This window comes from Planococcus citri, chromosome 5 (genome assembly GCF_950023065.1).
Source record: "Planococcus citri chromosome 5, ihPlaCitr1.1, whole genome shotgun sequence".
Lineage (NCBI taxonomy): Eukaryota > Metazoa > Arthropoda > Insecta > Hemiptera > Pseudococcidae > Planococcus > Planococcus citri.
Window position 1 is genome coordinate 22944471 of NC_088681.1, and position 17630 is coordinate 22962100.

Sequence of the window (17630 nt, forward strand, 5' to 3'; positions counted from 1 at the left end):
ATTGATCGGATGCGGCCATCGCTGAACCGGTACTTGTCAAACTCTTCGAAGTCGAGGAGTTCTTCGAGGTATCTTCCAAACTCAAAAGCAACGATGAAATTAACTTTGGATTTGGATCTCCAGCTGTGACGTGAACTAGTCCTCGAGCAGTCATACGCACTGACTCGTACTTAGGCGAATTGCCTAACGCATTGATCAGATACGTGTAACCTCCGAAGGGGTCAATTTCACGTCCAGACTCTCCATATCGTTGACGAGCGTATAAAATGCCTCCAAGAACTCCTTCGGACCTTTGTACATATCGATGACAATCTTCGAAATACGAGTTTGACAGTCGATAATTGCTGCTTGGTTTTCCGCCTGGTACAAGGAGTTGAGCTCCGTCCAGAATACGTACGGATCCTCTGTCTCCTTGACCAGTCGGAAAACGTTCTCAGCTACGTGCCTAATTAAAATTTCTAAAGCTTTCGCTTTTTTACGCGGCGATAACGAATTTACTTCTAAAATTGCGGTCTGAAGTCCTTTGGCTGCCAAAATAACTTTGATTTTTCTTTTCCAGGACACGAAGCCCGTACCGCGAAAAACCATCGACTCCATTACACGATTATCACCGGCACCAAACATACTTTCGTCGGATGAACTGCTTGACTCGTCACGCGGATCTACGTTTTCGTCGGACTCGTCGTCGCTACTTTCAAAATTAGACTCGTCGTCGGATGGACCAGGAGGTGGAGGAGGTGGAGGACCGGATGGTAGATTTGACGAAGGAAGAACGGGATCGATAGGATCAGCTTGTTCACCAGAACCAGAACTACTCGTACCAGCTGCGTTAGCGTCGCCGGAACTTTGATTTGACTCAGATAAGTCACCACTTTTCGAATTAATCGTAGCTGAATTAGCCACGGTACTTTGTTGTTGACTTTGACTTTCAGGTTCGAAGCCTAGAAAAGGACCTGAACTACGTTTACTACTACTACTACCGTCGTCGGATTCTGAATCGTCTCTCGTCACAGATTTCCCTGATCGGAGATAGGACAGCATTTACAACTCGTCGTCGAATTCGAAGAAATCAGACAGCTACACAAGCCGGATACACGAACGAGCGATTCCACACAGGATACCAAATCGTCGTCGAACTACAGAGCGTTTCACCAACTACGCTCACGCTACCATGAACGATAAATCGATCAAAATCGATAAATCTGACTCACAACAATATTAAACTTGCCTAACATTCGACAAATCAAAAACAAACTTTCAACAAAATAAATAAATATTTATTATTAACGGTCATTGACCTTAACGATCAATAAACCAGACAGATGAGACTGAGCAAAAAGCTCGATGACTTTACTTTACGACGACAAGAATAATATTAACGCGAACTAACTTAGTAACTAACGAAAACAACGAAAAAACAACGATAATTTAACAGCCAACAGTTTACGCGATTTTACGAAAAGAACAAAAAACCATTTTATACGTAACCAACAATATATATATCGCAAAACCGAAATTCATTTTTAATAAAAAATAAAAACTTAAAAGTTACCGAACATAGTTCGTTACGGTTACGATTCCAATTTTGCCAACAATACCTACAATAAATTTTTTCGTTTTTTAAAAAAATCCTACTAATGGAAAATTCCTATTGAAATCCTACAAATGGAAAATTTTAACGTACTGTTCGAATTTTATTAAAATAATTTAACCTTACTTAGATACGTTAGAATTTTTGAAAAAAATACTCGTACGAATTTTAAACATTTTCCATTATATTTTTTTAAAAGAAGAATGAACTTGCTGATGATACAAAATGTTTTGAAAATTACCAAATTCCTGCGAAGATCAATAAAATTATCAGAGAATATTTCAAAATTATGAATTGGAAGTTTGTAAAAATTGTTAGAAATTAATTTTTAAAGTATCGAAAGGACAAAGTTCGCTCTTATCATCATAATCGATACCTCTCACATATAGGTTTATTGTACATAACCTACCACCGCAGAAAAGACTGGAAAAAATTTGAGTTGAAAAGGCTCTCATCTTAATGTTTTACACATCGATTAAAAGTTTCCTTTAAGAAATTCACTTCAATATCGAATTACATTTCTCTTTTTTTTTTCAAAAAAAGTAAACCACCTACGAGTACGTGTGATCGATTTCGTAAGATGTTTTTTTTTCTCGCTTTTCGTCTCGGCCACTCATCGCGTATAATGATGGATGAGGAGTAAAATGCGTGCCTACCTTTTGTACCTATATAAGCCCAGTCATTGAATAGAACTAGGTACATTCAAGAAGCACATACATGTGCATCGCAGCATCCTATCGTAAAACTGCAAGACGAGTTTAAGACGTTTAAAAATTGTATAGGTAGTTTTACATACAGGGTGGCCAGAAATATCGGGTACCCCAAAGAAAGTGTTTCATTAAAAATGTAGGTTGGCAACATGAAATAGATGCATATGATTGGTGGAATGTTATCTCTACAGTCCAACAACCAATCACGTGCTCTCATTATTATCATTCACTGTGACCAACCGAAGTATTTGGCAGAAAACTTTTTTAGGGGTACCCAATATTTCTGGCCACCCTGTAGGCTACTATAGGTAGGCAAGGCACTAGGCACAAGTACGCTATGCGGTAGCGTCAATCGTTAAGACGAGCTACTTTGATACTTATTAATATTTATGGTTTATTAAGAGGCGTAATTTGTTTTTAATAATGATACGCGAAATTAAAAGTGTATAAGGTCGTTTATCGTCTATTTTCGTCGGATATTTTTGATTCGATTAAATTTTGTATTCGTTTATCGATGTATTCGAACGTGTCATTCCTTTTTTGGGACTTTATTGGCAAATGTACTCGTATTTCTCGTGTGTTATTTTTTTTCAACTGAAATTCAAATGCATGATGACGGGTACCCTAAATTTAGCGATTCGATTGACTCGACGTGAGGAATGATTGAATTACTTTGTAGGCAGGTTGAATTGTATTCAAATTGGTTCTCGTTGATTTTATTGCCAAAATTGATGATTTTTCTGATCAATTGATCGAAACGTTGAAACGGGAAAAAAGTTCCTTTTTTTTGACAACATCGTGTTAGAGTCATTATTACATGATTTGTATTTCATCGGGTGTAGGAAACCAAAATTTTTGAAGCAGATTACATTTTTTGAAATTGGTAAAAAAAATCATGAACGTATTAAAATTATAATTTTATTGTTATAAATTTGAGAAAAAAATTTCATAGATAGAAAAAATAATTTTAACTGTGTTATTTTTAGATTTTTTTTTTTACCCCTTCTGTTCACAATTTTGGCTGAGGATTCCTACATGAATAGACGACCCATTTTTTTTTCAGCTTAAGTTTGAAAAAATTTAATATGAAGTGAAGAAATTTTGAATGTTGCATTTTTAGTTCGAAAATGAGGTGAAAATTACAAAATAAAAATATTGGAACATCATTCGCAGTAATACTGAGAGAAAAAAAAATAACATACTTTCTTATGCTGTGTAACTTTCAGCTGCACAGGTTCTTAGGATATATAATTAGGTATTCCTTGCATTTCACCAAAAATTAAAATGTTCTGGCTTCTGGCCTGAAGAGAAAAAAACAAATATTTAGGCACCGAATTTTAATGCAAGGCGTTTCATCGCCTCTCGTTGTTACTTTATTAGACAACTTGTTCAACAGTCATGTGAAGTGGGTTACTTATTTTGACGTTACAAGGCAACAAAATCTGATTGCCTGCAGTAAAAAAGGTTGCCGTAATATTTTCGCTTCAACAGCAATTCTTTTTCATCGAAGGATTCCTTATTTAATGTACCTATGTATGTAGTATTTCAAAAATTTATAATATTATTTTTTAAAGTTACTGGACTTGTTTGGTTTTTGAATCAAATTGTAATGGTTTATGTATTAATTTTGTTGTTGCAGAATGATAATGATTTGGTGTTCGAAGAAGAGGAGTTGCAAGTGGTTCGCGATCTAAAACTCAACAATTCTAGTCAGGGTGATTCTGATTACCCCAATGCAGTTTCTTTGGATAACGATATTTCGATAAATACTCGCAATGATCGCAAAAGCTACGAGGAACCGTTATCAGAAAGGATTAGTCAACGTTTCGATCGTTTTAAAAGAGATCTTGGTGATTGGTTCCGGGGTTTGGGTTCTGCTCTTGGCGTTCCGACCAGAACACCAAATTCTGATGAACCGTCAACGGGCTCCACCCTGCCAGCCAATACCTTTATCAGTACTACTCGTCAAAAAAGACAATCAGCAAAACCGTGAGTATTTACACCTGAGCAGCTTATATAAGTATAAAATCCTGAGTGAACTGTAAAAATATTTTTTGTATGCTGGGGAAAATTCACGCGTAATCTTCATTTTTACGCAGCGATCCAGAAAATGTGGATGACGATGAAGAAGAAGGAAACGGCACCAGTACAGAAGAAGTAGATCCAGAAGATCCGGATGATCCGACATTTTCTGGATCATCGACAACAATTCCAACATCACCCATGGGGGCTAAAAAAAGTATGGACCAGCACTTGAATTTTTACGAGTACTTATATTAAATCTACGAATTTTGTAATTTTACTTTTATAAGGGAAGTTACTCATGGAGCCAAAAATTGAAAATTCAGCCAAAATAATTAGCAAAAGATAGAAGATGCAAAATTCGTTAAATTAATTTACGTATTTAGTTCCAAAAACAAAAAAAAAAGTTTGTCAAAATCCATTTTTTTTTTTTTTTTTTGAAGATGTCCCTTCAAAAATCTGGTTTAAGTTGCAGGTTTTCAAAATTAGTCTATACGTTGTTGTTTTTTGTTTTGTTTTTTTGTTTTGAAAAATTATTGTATAGAGCTACGACTGTAAAAAAATGTTTTTTGCACAAAAATTACAACGTTAGAGTAGATGTAGCTGAAATAGCAAAGAATGTAGAGCGGTTTGTTGATTTTGACCAGTTTTTTACTGGAGTATGAGGACCTGTAGAATAACTCAGGGAAAACAGATCAGCTTCCCAGAACTTTCCAAGGGTTGAATTTTTCAAAAAAAACAAAATTGCTTAATCCAATGAAAAAATTGAAAAATGAGCAGTCGAGTTCTCCAGAAAATACAGATGTTTTCTTGTCGAACTTAAACAAAATCATATTTTGAGGATGAATTTAATACAACAGGATATATAGCAGCAGCTTGACCACATTTTTAGGACTCTCAATTTTTTGATGGGGTGCTAAATTTTTTTAACTCACGAATTAAAAAGCTGAAGATTGAATCTTTTGAAATTGAATAGATAAATTTGTGCTTGTGATGGCAGGAGAGGGGCTAAAATTAAAGAAATTGTGTCTCAACTAAATGAACGGTGGAATAGCCTTAGGGCCTTCAAACGTTCAAGAATCTGTCTTACCAATCTTCAATTGGGACTGAATTTTGGTTTTGGAGTCAAATGGGCTTCGGAATAAAAAGTCATCGACCCGTAAATATGACTTCCCAAGGTCGCTTGTCTGCCTATCTGGCCTCTCAAAGTCATCAACTCGTCTGACTGGCCTCTTAAAGTCATCAACCCGTCTGACTGGCCTCTTAAGGTCACTGACCTACCTATCTAACCTCTCATGGCCTTCTGCCTGCTTGTCATGGCCTCTTGAAGTTGTCTGAGTGCCTGTCTGGCTATTCAAGGTCGTCTGTCTGGTCTCTTAAGGTCATTGACCGGTATGTCTAGACTATCGAGGACACTGAACTACATGTCTAGTTTCCCAAGGGCGTCTGTCTGACTTCTTGAGGTTATTGACCTGTTTGTATGGCCTCTCACGGTCATCTGTCTACTTGTCTAGTCTCTCGAGGTCATTGACCCATCTGTCTGGCATCTCAAGGTCGTCTGTCTGCCTACCTGCCTGCCTGCCTGCCTGACTGACTGACCTCTTAAGATCATTGACTCGTGTAAATAAGCTTTTAGAACTGCAGCTTTTCTACTCTCCCCTCTATGAAACGGTTTCATTATAGCTTCACCATCGGAGATCGGGCAGCTCCCTCAGAAACCTAAATTTCAATACCTATGTTGCATTTTTTAAATTTTCAAGCCCCCACGGTGGGCCTTACTTTTGATTAATGGTTCAAACTGATGTTAGTATTCATATCGGAGCTATAAAAAAACCTAAGTATTTAATGCCCATGTAAAATTTTTCAAAATTTTTAGCCACAAACTCCATTTGAAGACGTTGAGGGGGAGGCTGATTTTGATTTTGTGATCAAACTAGAATTTAGAATCAAAATCAGCGCTTTCAGAATCTATACGCTCATCTTTTTCTCGATATTTTGAAATTTTTTCACCCCTCTTCTCTCCTTTTTGGAATCCTTATTTCGAAGATAGGTGTACATACATATCTAGTATAGGAATGCAAAATTGTTTGTTTTTTTTTTTTGCTGACATAGATAGGTAATTAGGTATGTTTTTTGCGACGGAAGTCTTTTCGTAATTTGCATCACTCTGATCCGCGTCATGTTGACTTTTGAAAACTTGGAAAAAATTGTTTTTAAATTTATTATGTCAGACTTTTAAAAACTTAAAAAAAGGTGATCTTCGAATTCGTAATACATCTATGGTTTAACTTTCAAAAACGAAAAAAAATTGATTTTCCAAATATTTTGTTAAGAACTTGGAAAACATTATAACAAATTCTTAACATTGTGTAGGTACCTAAGATTTTTAAAAACTTTGAAAAAAATCACTTGACTTTTACAAATTTTAATTTTAGAAATGAAAAGCAAACAGATCTGAGCAAAACGAGAGCAAAAGCTTGTTTCCAGAAGTAAAAAAATAAAAAAACAATGTTTTTCATGTTAAAAATGTCTTTAGAATTATTCAAGGATGACCTTGCGACCTATTAAAGTGTGTTGGAATTTGGCGAGAAATTTTGACGGAAATGTTTTTTTTTCTTTACTTTTGGAATTTATTAACTTATCCACTTTCCTGGGGGAGGAGACTTTACCCTATTTTTCTTCTACTGACATTTCTCTTTTTTATTGCATTCAACGTTGCTTTCTTAATTTGCAGGTCATTTTCGAGTTTATATCAAGCTTATGGAGGCTTACACGTATGATTTCAATGACCATTCCAGCTCAATATTCAAAGAATACGAGCTTAAAATTACCACTGGTGTTAAAGAAATATTCTCCGCGCCAGATTTTGTCTCAGCTCGCTTAGTGGCTATTTTGTAAGTGACGCAAATATTGATATTATACATTTATGTATTTGAATCCTCAAGAAAAAAATTAATAATTTTTTTCTTTCTTTTCTAATCGAACAGAATTACAACTGACTTGTCTCAGTCCAAGGCTGTAGTGGATCTCGAGTTCTCCAGTGCTGAAAGCAGGGAACAAGTCGAAGGCACGTTATCTGGTTACCTAGCTGGTCATGAAAAAATTGGCACGTTAGCGGCATCGCCGATCTCACTCTATGTTCGCGATTTTGGAGGTAAGTAGCAATTGCATTTCAATTACCCTTACAAATTATTTATGTGCTTATGGGTATGTATTTTTTTTTTCGAACTTTGAAACAAGCCTGATCGGCAATCTATTTTTTTTACCATTGCAGATAAACTTCCTTTCCAGTGTTCTCCTACGGAAATCCCCTGCCGGGATTCGGATATATGTATCCCATCATCAGGCAGATGCGATAAAACCGCCTCATGTCCAGATAATACCGATGAAGAAGAATGCCCGGATTCAGGTATTGTGATCGCGTTTCATCATCCTGAACATAAATAGCGCTATACTTATCTAATTATGTACCATATACTATACCTTCCTACCTATAAATACGTGTCCTTTCTCGCATTGATTAGATCGATGTAGAGCGGATGATAAATTTACTTGTCCCAATTCTGGTGGAATATTGGTTTGTGGCAGTGTTAAATGCGACGGAAAAAAGGATTGCCCCGGTGGCGAAGACGAACCACCAACTTGCGATAAGACCCCAGGCCAAGGTACTTTTGCAAAGTTTGCGAGTAGATTACTGCGATGTTCATTTTGTTGTTGTTGTTGTGGTTGTTTCGCATTTTGCTTTTTGTCCGTACGCCGCTTTAGCGTGATTTTTTTCATATTGCAAGCTTATGTCCATTTTCAATCGCAATTTACAATTTACATACGTACAAGTCAATACTCGTAAGTCATCTCGTTACGTCACACGTGTCATTGAAACAGTGTACCTAGTATATTTATTATTTAATCGTGGCCACGCGACCGTGTAGCCGGCGCCACTGACATCGAATCCGGTTTCGGCTTTTTCTAGCATATCAAACGACGAAGAGTCCAAAAGTGCAAAAAAACAAATCACGAATAAATAGGCTCAATGATAAAAAATACGATAGTATGTGACAATTTGTGTTATCGTATCAATAACTAGCGCCTTATTTGACACATATTGTTCAATGAAGAAATTACGAGCGAATGTTTTGCGCCTATTTGGCTATATTTGCTGTAAAAAAAAAATGTACTTTTAATTTACTGTAATTTTTACCAATGCCGAAATTTTTTCAATTTTTATCGGCGGTCTATCGATTTTTTCTTTTTGTTCTAATTGGTCACACGTCGCGGTATGTAGAAGGCATTTTGTAAAAAGAGGCAGATAAATTCGATACGAATTGGCTGCTTGACAAGTATGCGATGTGTTACTACTCGTGGTAACTTTGGATTAAAGGTTAATTGATTTAATTTTTTCATTTGATATGCATGGTTACGAAATTATTACGCCGATATGATTAATTGTAAGCGAAATTGGCATATTTTTCTTCGGTCAGTTTAACGTTTTTATGGAGAATTCGAAATTTATGATTACGGAATTAGTTTCTTAATTATTGCGTTTAAAAAGCATCTGACTGGTACTCGTTGCATGAGTATGGAAATTAAAATATGATTTTTTTCGTACGTAACTTTACGAGTGCATAAGTATTTCATATATTTTATGAAAACGATGTATCCAATATTGGGAGGGGTGAAGGGGTTAGAATCATTAATTTTTTTCGAAAAGTTGCAGGGAAATTGAAAAGTTCTGGAAAAAAGTGGAAAAATTGCAGGTTTTGGATCTAATCTATCCTTTTTTCTGTTCTCTTGATTAAAATATTTTTTGACTTTAAAGAAGTAAGTATCCAACCAGCATAAAATTTTTGAACCAACAAAAGGCCAAAGGGAACCGAAAGAAGACTCTAAAATACATCACCAGCCAAAATTCCAGGTGCTAAAATTTGTTTTTAGATTTTTGACGAATTTTTATAAAAATTGAAATTTGACCCATTTCTCATGGAAAAAAATAAAATTTGATCAAATTGACTCCAAAGGCTAAAATTTGGCTGTGCCCTATTTTTGACCTTCCGAGTCGATCCGTGATGGTCTTAAACCATTCTGAAGTCTCCGCCAGATTTTCGGATTCCCCAGATTTCGAAAAATCGCTGTTGATAATGGAATTCAGCCCCTATAAACTCGGATTCGCCATTTTGGTGATACTTTCGATCGATTAAGCTCATAATTTCAAAATATTTCTGTGTCAGTTTCAATTCAAAATTTTATATCTCAATCAAATGTTTCAAAAAAAAAAAAAAAAAAAAAAATTGAAAATTAAAAATGTATGAATTCGTCTGTGTTTACATGAGCTGAATTTTACAGAGGTTTTTCGAAAATTGTAGAATCTGAAAATCCGCTGGAGGCTCTAAAAAGTTTCAAAATCATCACTAATCGACTCAGGAGGTCAAAAATAGGGTACAAACCAAAATGCAGCCTTTTATGCCAATTTGATCAAATTTTGATTTTTTTTTGTGAGCAGTGAGTCAAATTTTGATTTTTAAAAATTCGCCAAAAAAATTCAGTCTTTAAAACTTTTTGAAGGTAAATTCCTTCAAATTTTTTTCGTTTTTTTTTCCATCTTAAAATTTTATTTTTTGTAATTATTTCATCACTTTTAGCCTTCAGATGCTATTTAAATGGTCAAAAAATCGTGTTCCAACAGCACTCTTCGAGCTGGGGAAACCTCATTTTAGTCGATTTTTTTTTTGCATCACCATTTTGAATTCAATAATGAACATATAATTACCTCAATTTACATTTTTTTATGATAATTTTGCCAACTAAAAAGAAAATTATTCTGAAATCCGAAATTTTTAGCAAAAGATCAGACAAATAAAGCAAATTTTGAAAAATTATTAAGTAAAGTAAATTCTACGAAGAAAATGCATTTTAGAACAAACTTGAATTGGCTGAGTACGAATCAGCGACTTATTAAGTAAGTCGAGTTTTTGGGTTGAAAAGCGAGCTATTCAATTTTTAAAAATTTTTAAAAATATGCTTTGAGAAATTTTATTTGATTTATAGTAAATTGAAATAATTGTGAAAATAATTTTTCAACTTATTATTTTGTCAAGTTGTAAAAAAAAATAGAACTATTGTATTTTTACGTTTTCTTTCGTTTGGAAGAGTATCGTTGATGTAGGTGTGCTTGCCTAACCTCCAGATGCAGGAAAAATAATCTATTAATCTAATTTAATTCTCATCCGCTTAGATTGGTGGAATATTGGAATTGAGCAGCAGAAAAAAATATTTGTTTATTGATGCATCATCTGATTGGTCATTAAGTAGGAAAGGAGAGAGAACCTAATTCACAAAGAAAATAAAAAAAATAAAAAATAATTAGTAGAAAATGTTGAGTACCTGTTAAAATTTTCAAAAAAAAAAACTTCATAATTCACTCTATAAAATGAAGAGTTTGCCTTTCTTGATATAATTTTTATTTACCAATTTCGATTTGGAAAAATTTTCGTTCATTTCATTTTTCAAGAATATCAATAATGAATGGAATGACCTCTCATCTTGACTCTACGTAGACATCACAACGACAGAAAAAAAATCGAAAAAGAATCTAAAATTACGTTATTTTTTAAAAATTGTTTGCAACTCTTATTTATGACTTTTCTGTGATCAAAAACCAGAATTTAATTGTTTTGAAGAATTGTGGTTAAAATTGGTCAAAAATGTCACGAAAACGGTCAATCCAAGTTTACAGACACAGAATTAGGAATCTTTTTGATTGAATTTTTTGAAAACTGGAAAATTCAAAAATCCGATGGAGTATTTAAAACAGCTCAAAATCACCATCAATTGACTCATGACTGAGGTGGTTCAAAAATTGGGTGTACAAAATCAACTTTCATTTTTCTATTTCAATTTTATTAAATTTTGATTTTTTTTCTCGTAAGAAATGGGCCTTTAAATTTCTGAAGACTTATCAAAAATCGAAAAATGAAATTGAGGGTCTGAAATTTTGCTCGATTTCATTTTTCGTCTGTTTGAAAGATTTTTTTGTGAAAGTTTGGATACCTTCTTCGTTAGTAATTTAGTCCAGAAAACATATTGTTTAATGTACCTATGGAAGTCAGCAAGCTTCACCACTTTAAAATACAATATGTTTCATAATTATAAAATTTCAAATTAGATGATGGGAAGTGTATACGTAGTTAGCTCGGTTCGTACGTTGTAATAATGTACGTGTATAACCGGGTAGTTGTTTATGCGAAAATTATAGCTAGATTTTAGCTTTTAAAGCTAAGCATAAAGTTATACAGAATCGCTCAAAGTTATATGACGTTTAAAACGAGTAGGTAGCTAGGTTAGTTAAAGTTGAAGGTAAATTTACTAAACGATTGTTAAATTTATTTCGGTACATCAAGAATACCGCAGCGCAGCATCGTTATTTTACTTAATTGTCAATCGCTACCGAGTTACAAGCTTTTAATGTTACAGCGGCGGCCTTTTAAAGTTGAGTTTAACTCGCGGTATAGAAAAACTTGAGGAAGGCGCATCGTATTTCCAAAAGCTTTACTTAAAGGCTTAATTATTCCGGACGTTGGATATAGTCCGATGTTTCGACGTGGGTATAGTTTTAGACCGGGTTCATATATTTTTGTAAGAGTATACAGTATACACTATACACGGTATTTAGAGCTAGCTACCTATTTTAGGTCTCGGCTATTTACCCTCGAAATCTCGCCTGCGACTTGCGCCCTGCACCGCTGCTCAGCCTGGCTATGTTCGCGTGCATATCAACAAGTTGTTCGGTGTCAGTTCTCGTCACTATGGATTGTCTACGTGTATTTTTTTCTCTCCCCTGGGTGTACCTACTGCGGTAGTAATTCGTGCGGAATTTTTTTGCTCCCTCGAGCTGATTAGACGCAGCTAACATGCCAATGTCTCGATATGGCGGAAGCTCGATTTTTTTTGCTTGATATGTGACGAGAGATGGATTTTTTTTTTGTAAATTCATTTTCAAACGTTTGGCTTCGATGTAGTATTATTTTCTCATCGAATTTTTTTGACGTTGGGATATGATATGATGCGCCTCGAATGATTTTTTTTTCAAATATTTGTGACGAGTAGATACTGCTTCGTGTGTGGGCCTAGAAATGCGTGTGTTTTTTGTTCATTAAATGTTCATCCCTTGTTGTGTTAACGAGTGGTGTTGAATTGCCTTCATTTGCTCTTTGGTGTTGGAAACTGCTCATTGTAGTGGGGGCTCAGTAGCTTCATATTTAATTTAAGAATTTGTTTTATGCACGTGGACGTGGATGACGGTATACTTTATGTTTGCCTTTCCAGTTCCCAAATTTTACTCAAAAATGTACGAAAAATTGTAAAAACGTAATGCTAAATGTCGAGGGTCATCACTCATCAGTATGTGTGAGAAATTTGACCAATTTCGAAAATCGACGTCACAAAATTCGTGGGAATCGATTCGACAAATCTTATTTGTGTAATTTTCCATGCTTTTTCTAAAATTTGGGAGCTGGGAGAGCACTGAGGAGACATATCCACCTTCAGTATCTTGAAATTAAATCCACAAGTCACTCCACATTTTCGTAATTTTTCACTTTTTTTTAAAAAAAAACTTGCAGAGTGGTCTTTTTCAAAAAATAAATGAATATTCGAGTTCAGTATTTCGAAACCTTGACAAGCGATGCATCACTTGCTATTTTTAATTTTTTGTAATTTTAACCGCATGTAGAGCATTGAGATGGAGAGAGGGGGGAGATCATAGGGCTCAGTTGAAATAAAAAGTAAATATTCAAACTCACAAAGAAACCTCACGAGTGTGCAAGGACCGATTTGACCTGATTTTGTTTTGTTTTTGTTTTTTCAAGAGTAAGAATACCCCTAAGACAGTTTATTAGAACATTAATTATAATATAACTGCCCAATCGCAAAATTACTGATCTCAAAGTGGTTCAAGGGTTTCAAACTTTTATGTGCCTAAAACGAAACAAAAAAAAACAAATTCCCATGATGTGCCAAGCATTAAAAATTCATAGGACCCATGAGGTATTTTTTAGGCCCTAAATATTTGAAAAATTGTACAAAAATGATCGAAAAATGCGATTGGGCAACTACAAATTTGAGAATTGTCTCTCGTCAAAAGTCGATTTTCAAACGATTCCAAAAATTATAGCACCCAGTAGCATTTTTCGACTGGCTTTGGGCAACTTTTGGAAATTTTGGGCCCAAAAATACCCATTTGAATGCGCAGACTCAAAATCGTACCCAAACTCCAGAAAACTTGACTTTTTTTTTTTTCAAATACCTAGGTATTTAATGCTTTTACTGTTGAAAAGAAAACATCCAAAGCATAGACTTGTGACTATGAAAATACGATTCCCAAAATTCTAGCTCATCAGTTGCATTTTTCGACGATTTTCAGCGAAGTTTGGGAGGGGTGAAACATAAAAAATTAAAACAAGTTAGGTACCAAATTTTCGTATTCAGCACTTGCATTTTTTTTAAAATATTTTGACAAATATTTTGGGACTCTGTACCCCACCTGGTTTTGCGAATTCCATCCCAAAAAGCATAATAATACTGTTGTAAATATCATAAAAACGTATGCTTTTTGGATTTTTTTCCCAAATTTTTGAATGGTAGTACTTTTGTGTTCATCATGAGAAGTTGAGCTTTCTCACAAGTGAACCTTTTGAACTGACAGCCTGACACTCTCCGATTTCAATGAAAACAAGCTATGACGATCGAAAAAGCGTGTCCTAAAATCCCCGTAACTAAAAACTTCGAGCGTTGAAATTGATTTTTGACAATTTTTAAAAATTTTAAAAACTCAAAAAAGCTGTTTTCAGAGCAATTTTTAAAATTTTTCATGAAACGTAAATTTTTTGATCAATGTAAATCAATGTAAATAATTCCTTCAATGCAATTCCCACACATCTACAATCACTAGTTTTAACCTTTTTTGAAGCCTCCAGCGATTTTTCAATTTTTTCCAGAAACTTCAAATCACTTTGGAAGGTTGAAAAAATGAACTTTTAAAAACCTATAATTTACTTTTTCTAGAATTTACAAATTGGTCAAAAATTCACTTTTGAAAGCTGCTGTCGCTGGTGGAATTTTGCGGTTACCATCAAAAATGGTCGAGAGGAGCCTGATAAGCACCGACCACGCTTTATAGGTTCTAAAATCCTTTATGGCCCTTTCTGAGAAATTTGAAATTTCTGGAAAAAATGAAAAAAAATCAATGGAGGCCCCAAAATGGCGCATACCAAGTGTTTAATTTTTTAAATTATCAAAAATTCACGAAAAATCCAAAAAATGAATTTCGCTTCTGAAATTTTGGTTACGTGAACTTTAGGACAGGACATTATCTTTCAATCTGGCTTGGTTTAGTTAAAATCGGAGAATGTCGCTTCATAAGATTCCTCTGCCAGTGTAACTTCAACTTTGAGCTCTTCTGATTTTATTTATTGTTTTTGAATCCTTTATCTGCCCCCCCCCCCCTATTTGAGTCTTGAAATTTCAAAAACTGGTGAGTGAGATGTAACGAATGGCTTGTTTTCAGAGATGCTGAACATAATATGAACTTGACCCGTCTCAAATTCCCCCCCCCCTCCACTACCTACCTATTGCTCTTTTTTTCTATACAGTAGAAATTTAAACACGGAGCTTCAGAACTTGCTGAACACAAAATTGACCTTAGTTTTCCGATTGAACCCATCAAAGGGTAACTACGATTGTGACAATTCGAATATCAAATGCTTCCAGATTGTAGATATTTCCAAGTTTGTGTATTATTGAAACTCATGTGAACTGCAAACACGTAGAATAATATCGGTGATGGGACAAACGGCTTGTAAAAGTAGTCAAAATGGGGTTATTACTCCAGGTAGATAAATAGTACCTATACGTGGATGTCCATGTATTCGCAATACATTTTCTCTTTCAATCATTGCTAATCAAAAATCATTGTGCATTTCATTTTTCATACGCAATTTTCATCATTTATCAAACATTCGTGTAACAAAAATCGTTTAATCCGTGGATTGCGTCAATCTACTATTATTTGTGAGCTGAGTTATCATTTTGTTTTTCTTCTTTTCAGCTTGTCTCGAATCAGAGTTTTTCTGCGATAATGGATGTGTTTCTTTGAGTAAACGCTGCAATGGTATCGACGAATGTGACGACCGTACAGATGAAAAAGACTGCCCTCGTAAGTGAAACGCAATATTCATGTACTTACATTTTTTTTGAAAAATGAGATGATTTCAGATTGTCAGAAATGTTTATGCGAAGCTAAATAACTGACGCGTGTGAATTTTATGTTGCCAGTTAAATGTAATAATGACACCGAGTTCGAATGTGATGGACGTTGCGAGTCTATAACGAAAAGATGCGATAATAACAAGGATTGTAACGATGGAGCAGATGAAGCAGGCTGCACACCACCGCCGCCAATATGTAGACTCAGTGAGATTGAATGTGACGGGGGTTGTTCACCCAAATGTAATGGCATCATCGAATGTTCTGATGGAAGAGACGAAACAGGCTGTCCACCTACACCACCACCGCCACCAAAATGTTCTGTCGATGAGTTTGAATGCGACGGGCATTGTGTACCTGCATCAGCCAGATGTAATGGCATCGATGATTGTTCTGATAGAAGAGACGAAACAGGCTGTCCTACACCACCACCGCGCCCAACGTGTTCTGACGATGAGTTTGAATGCGACGGGCATTGTGTACCTGCATCAGCCAGATGTAATGGCATCGATGATTGTTCTGATAGAAGAGACGAAGCAGGCTGTCCACCTACACCACCACCCCCGCCAAGCTGTAGAACCAATGAGATTGGATGTGACGGACGTTGTATACCTGCATCAGCCATATGTGATGGCACCAATGATTGTAACGATGGAAGAGACGAAATTGGCTGCACAACACCGAGTACTACCTCAACCACAACAACGACAACACGTCCACCACCACCTCCACCACCGCCAACTCCATCAACTACAACACCGGCGCCATCACCTCCTGGTGAGTGAATTTTTGAATACATTTGTAATACGTAACATCAAAATGATCCTGCCCTTTACATACCTAGACCTCCTTTTTTCCTGGATTAGTTCCAAGTTGAGCAAATGTCTCACGTTGGCCTTGAAAATAATCCTAGCAAAAACTCATCCGTTGCTGTCTCGTATTGTGGCTTTTATTCTGTTTCAAAGGTTACCTACATCGGAACCGCGGGGGGGGGGGATGAATTGTACGAAAGTTACAAAATTTCGTATCAATACGACACGATGAGGATTTTCAACGTTGAAAAATTATTAAAGCGGATTACGCGCCCGGCATCACGCTCGCTCGTGCCAAAAATTATTACACTATTCTTTTGAACTATATTACAAATTATAACGTTTTATATACGATTTGGTGGTATTTAAGTAGCGGAAATATTTAAAATTAGATGCGGTAATTATAGATTTGCTATTTAACCGACTCGTCTACCGATATATTTAAAACGATGAAAAATACTTCGTATCCACTCCAAGTCACGATTTGTTCTTTTAACGATCGTCACATTCTGGGTTAGGTACCTTTCGTGTGCTTAAGAATTATGGTTTCGATGACTGCTGAATTGTGGCTAGACATTATTATTATGTGTAGGCCTGTTTGGAATTATTAAACGGATGGGTTATTTTAATTGCAAGAGGGAGATTTAGTTGATGTATGATGTCAATTGCATATACGATACGATGTGGGTAATTAAAACGAGTACAGCAACGGGTTACATTGTTTTGTTAAATTATTATCAAAATGCGTACCTAAGTATGTATATAAAAGCGTTTTATCTCTTCCATAAATTCTCATATTTTGAAAGTGAGAATTATCCTATCGATGTTGTTCTTGTGTTTTCTTGTTGATTATTGCAAATATTTCATGTTTGCTTGAACCAGTTGGCGAGAAATGAATTGCAAATGTGCCACTTGATATACCTACTTATGTATTATATTATAGATGAAGTTTCGAATTGAATGAGAGTTTCATTTTTGAAAAGAGCGTTTAAGTTACCCTGTGTAAATTTAGTTGATTTTCAATTTTTGGTGAATTTTTGATCGTTTAAGTAATTTAAATTTTGTGGAAAAAACTTGATTTTCCTTGGTAATATTTGGAATTTTTAAAATCGAGAATACAAAAAAACGCCACCCGAATTTTTGATAATTTGAGGTAATTTTTCCAGAATTTTTCAGCGTGGACGACGACTGGACGGCCAGAAGAAATATCATTTTCAACTTTTTTAGCTAATTTTTTTG

General features: G+C 35.2%; 1 protein-coding gene across 8 annotated transcripts in view; it reads left to right on the plus strand.

Annotated features, from left to right (window-relative positions):
* Positions 1–17630, plus strand: part of trol (terribly reduced optic lobes) — a 219917-nt gene that overhangs the window by 69378 nt on the left and 132909 nt on the right. For 7 of the 8 annotated variants that reach the window (XM_065365961.1, XM_065365963.1, XM_065365966.1 and 4 more), the window contains exons 4-11: positions 3941–4290; positions 4401–4540; positions 7058–7217; positions 7311–7477; positions 7598–7732; positions 7848–7988; positions 15422–15529; positions 15649–16356. In XM_065365961.1, coding sequence (XP_065222033.1) covers positions 3941–4290; positions 4401–4540; positions 7058–7217; positions 7311–7477; positions 7598–7732; positions 7848–7988; positions 15422–15529; positions 15649–16356 — 1909 coding nt within the window. The remainder of the gene's footprint in view (positions 1–3940; positions 4291–4400; positions 4541–7057; positions 7218–7310; positions 7478–7597; positions 7733–7847; positions 7989–15421; positions 15530–15648; positions 16357–17630) is intronic. The other variant, XM_065365965.1, reaches the window with a different exon arrangement.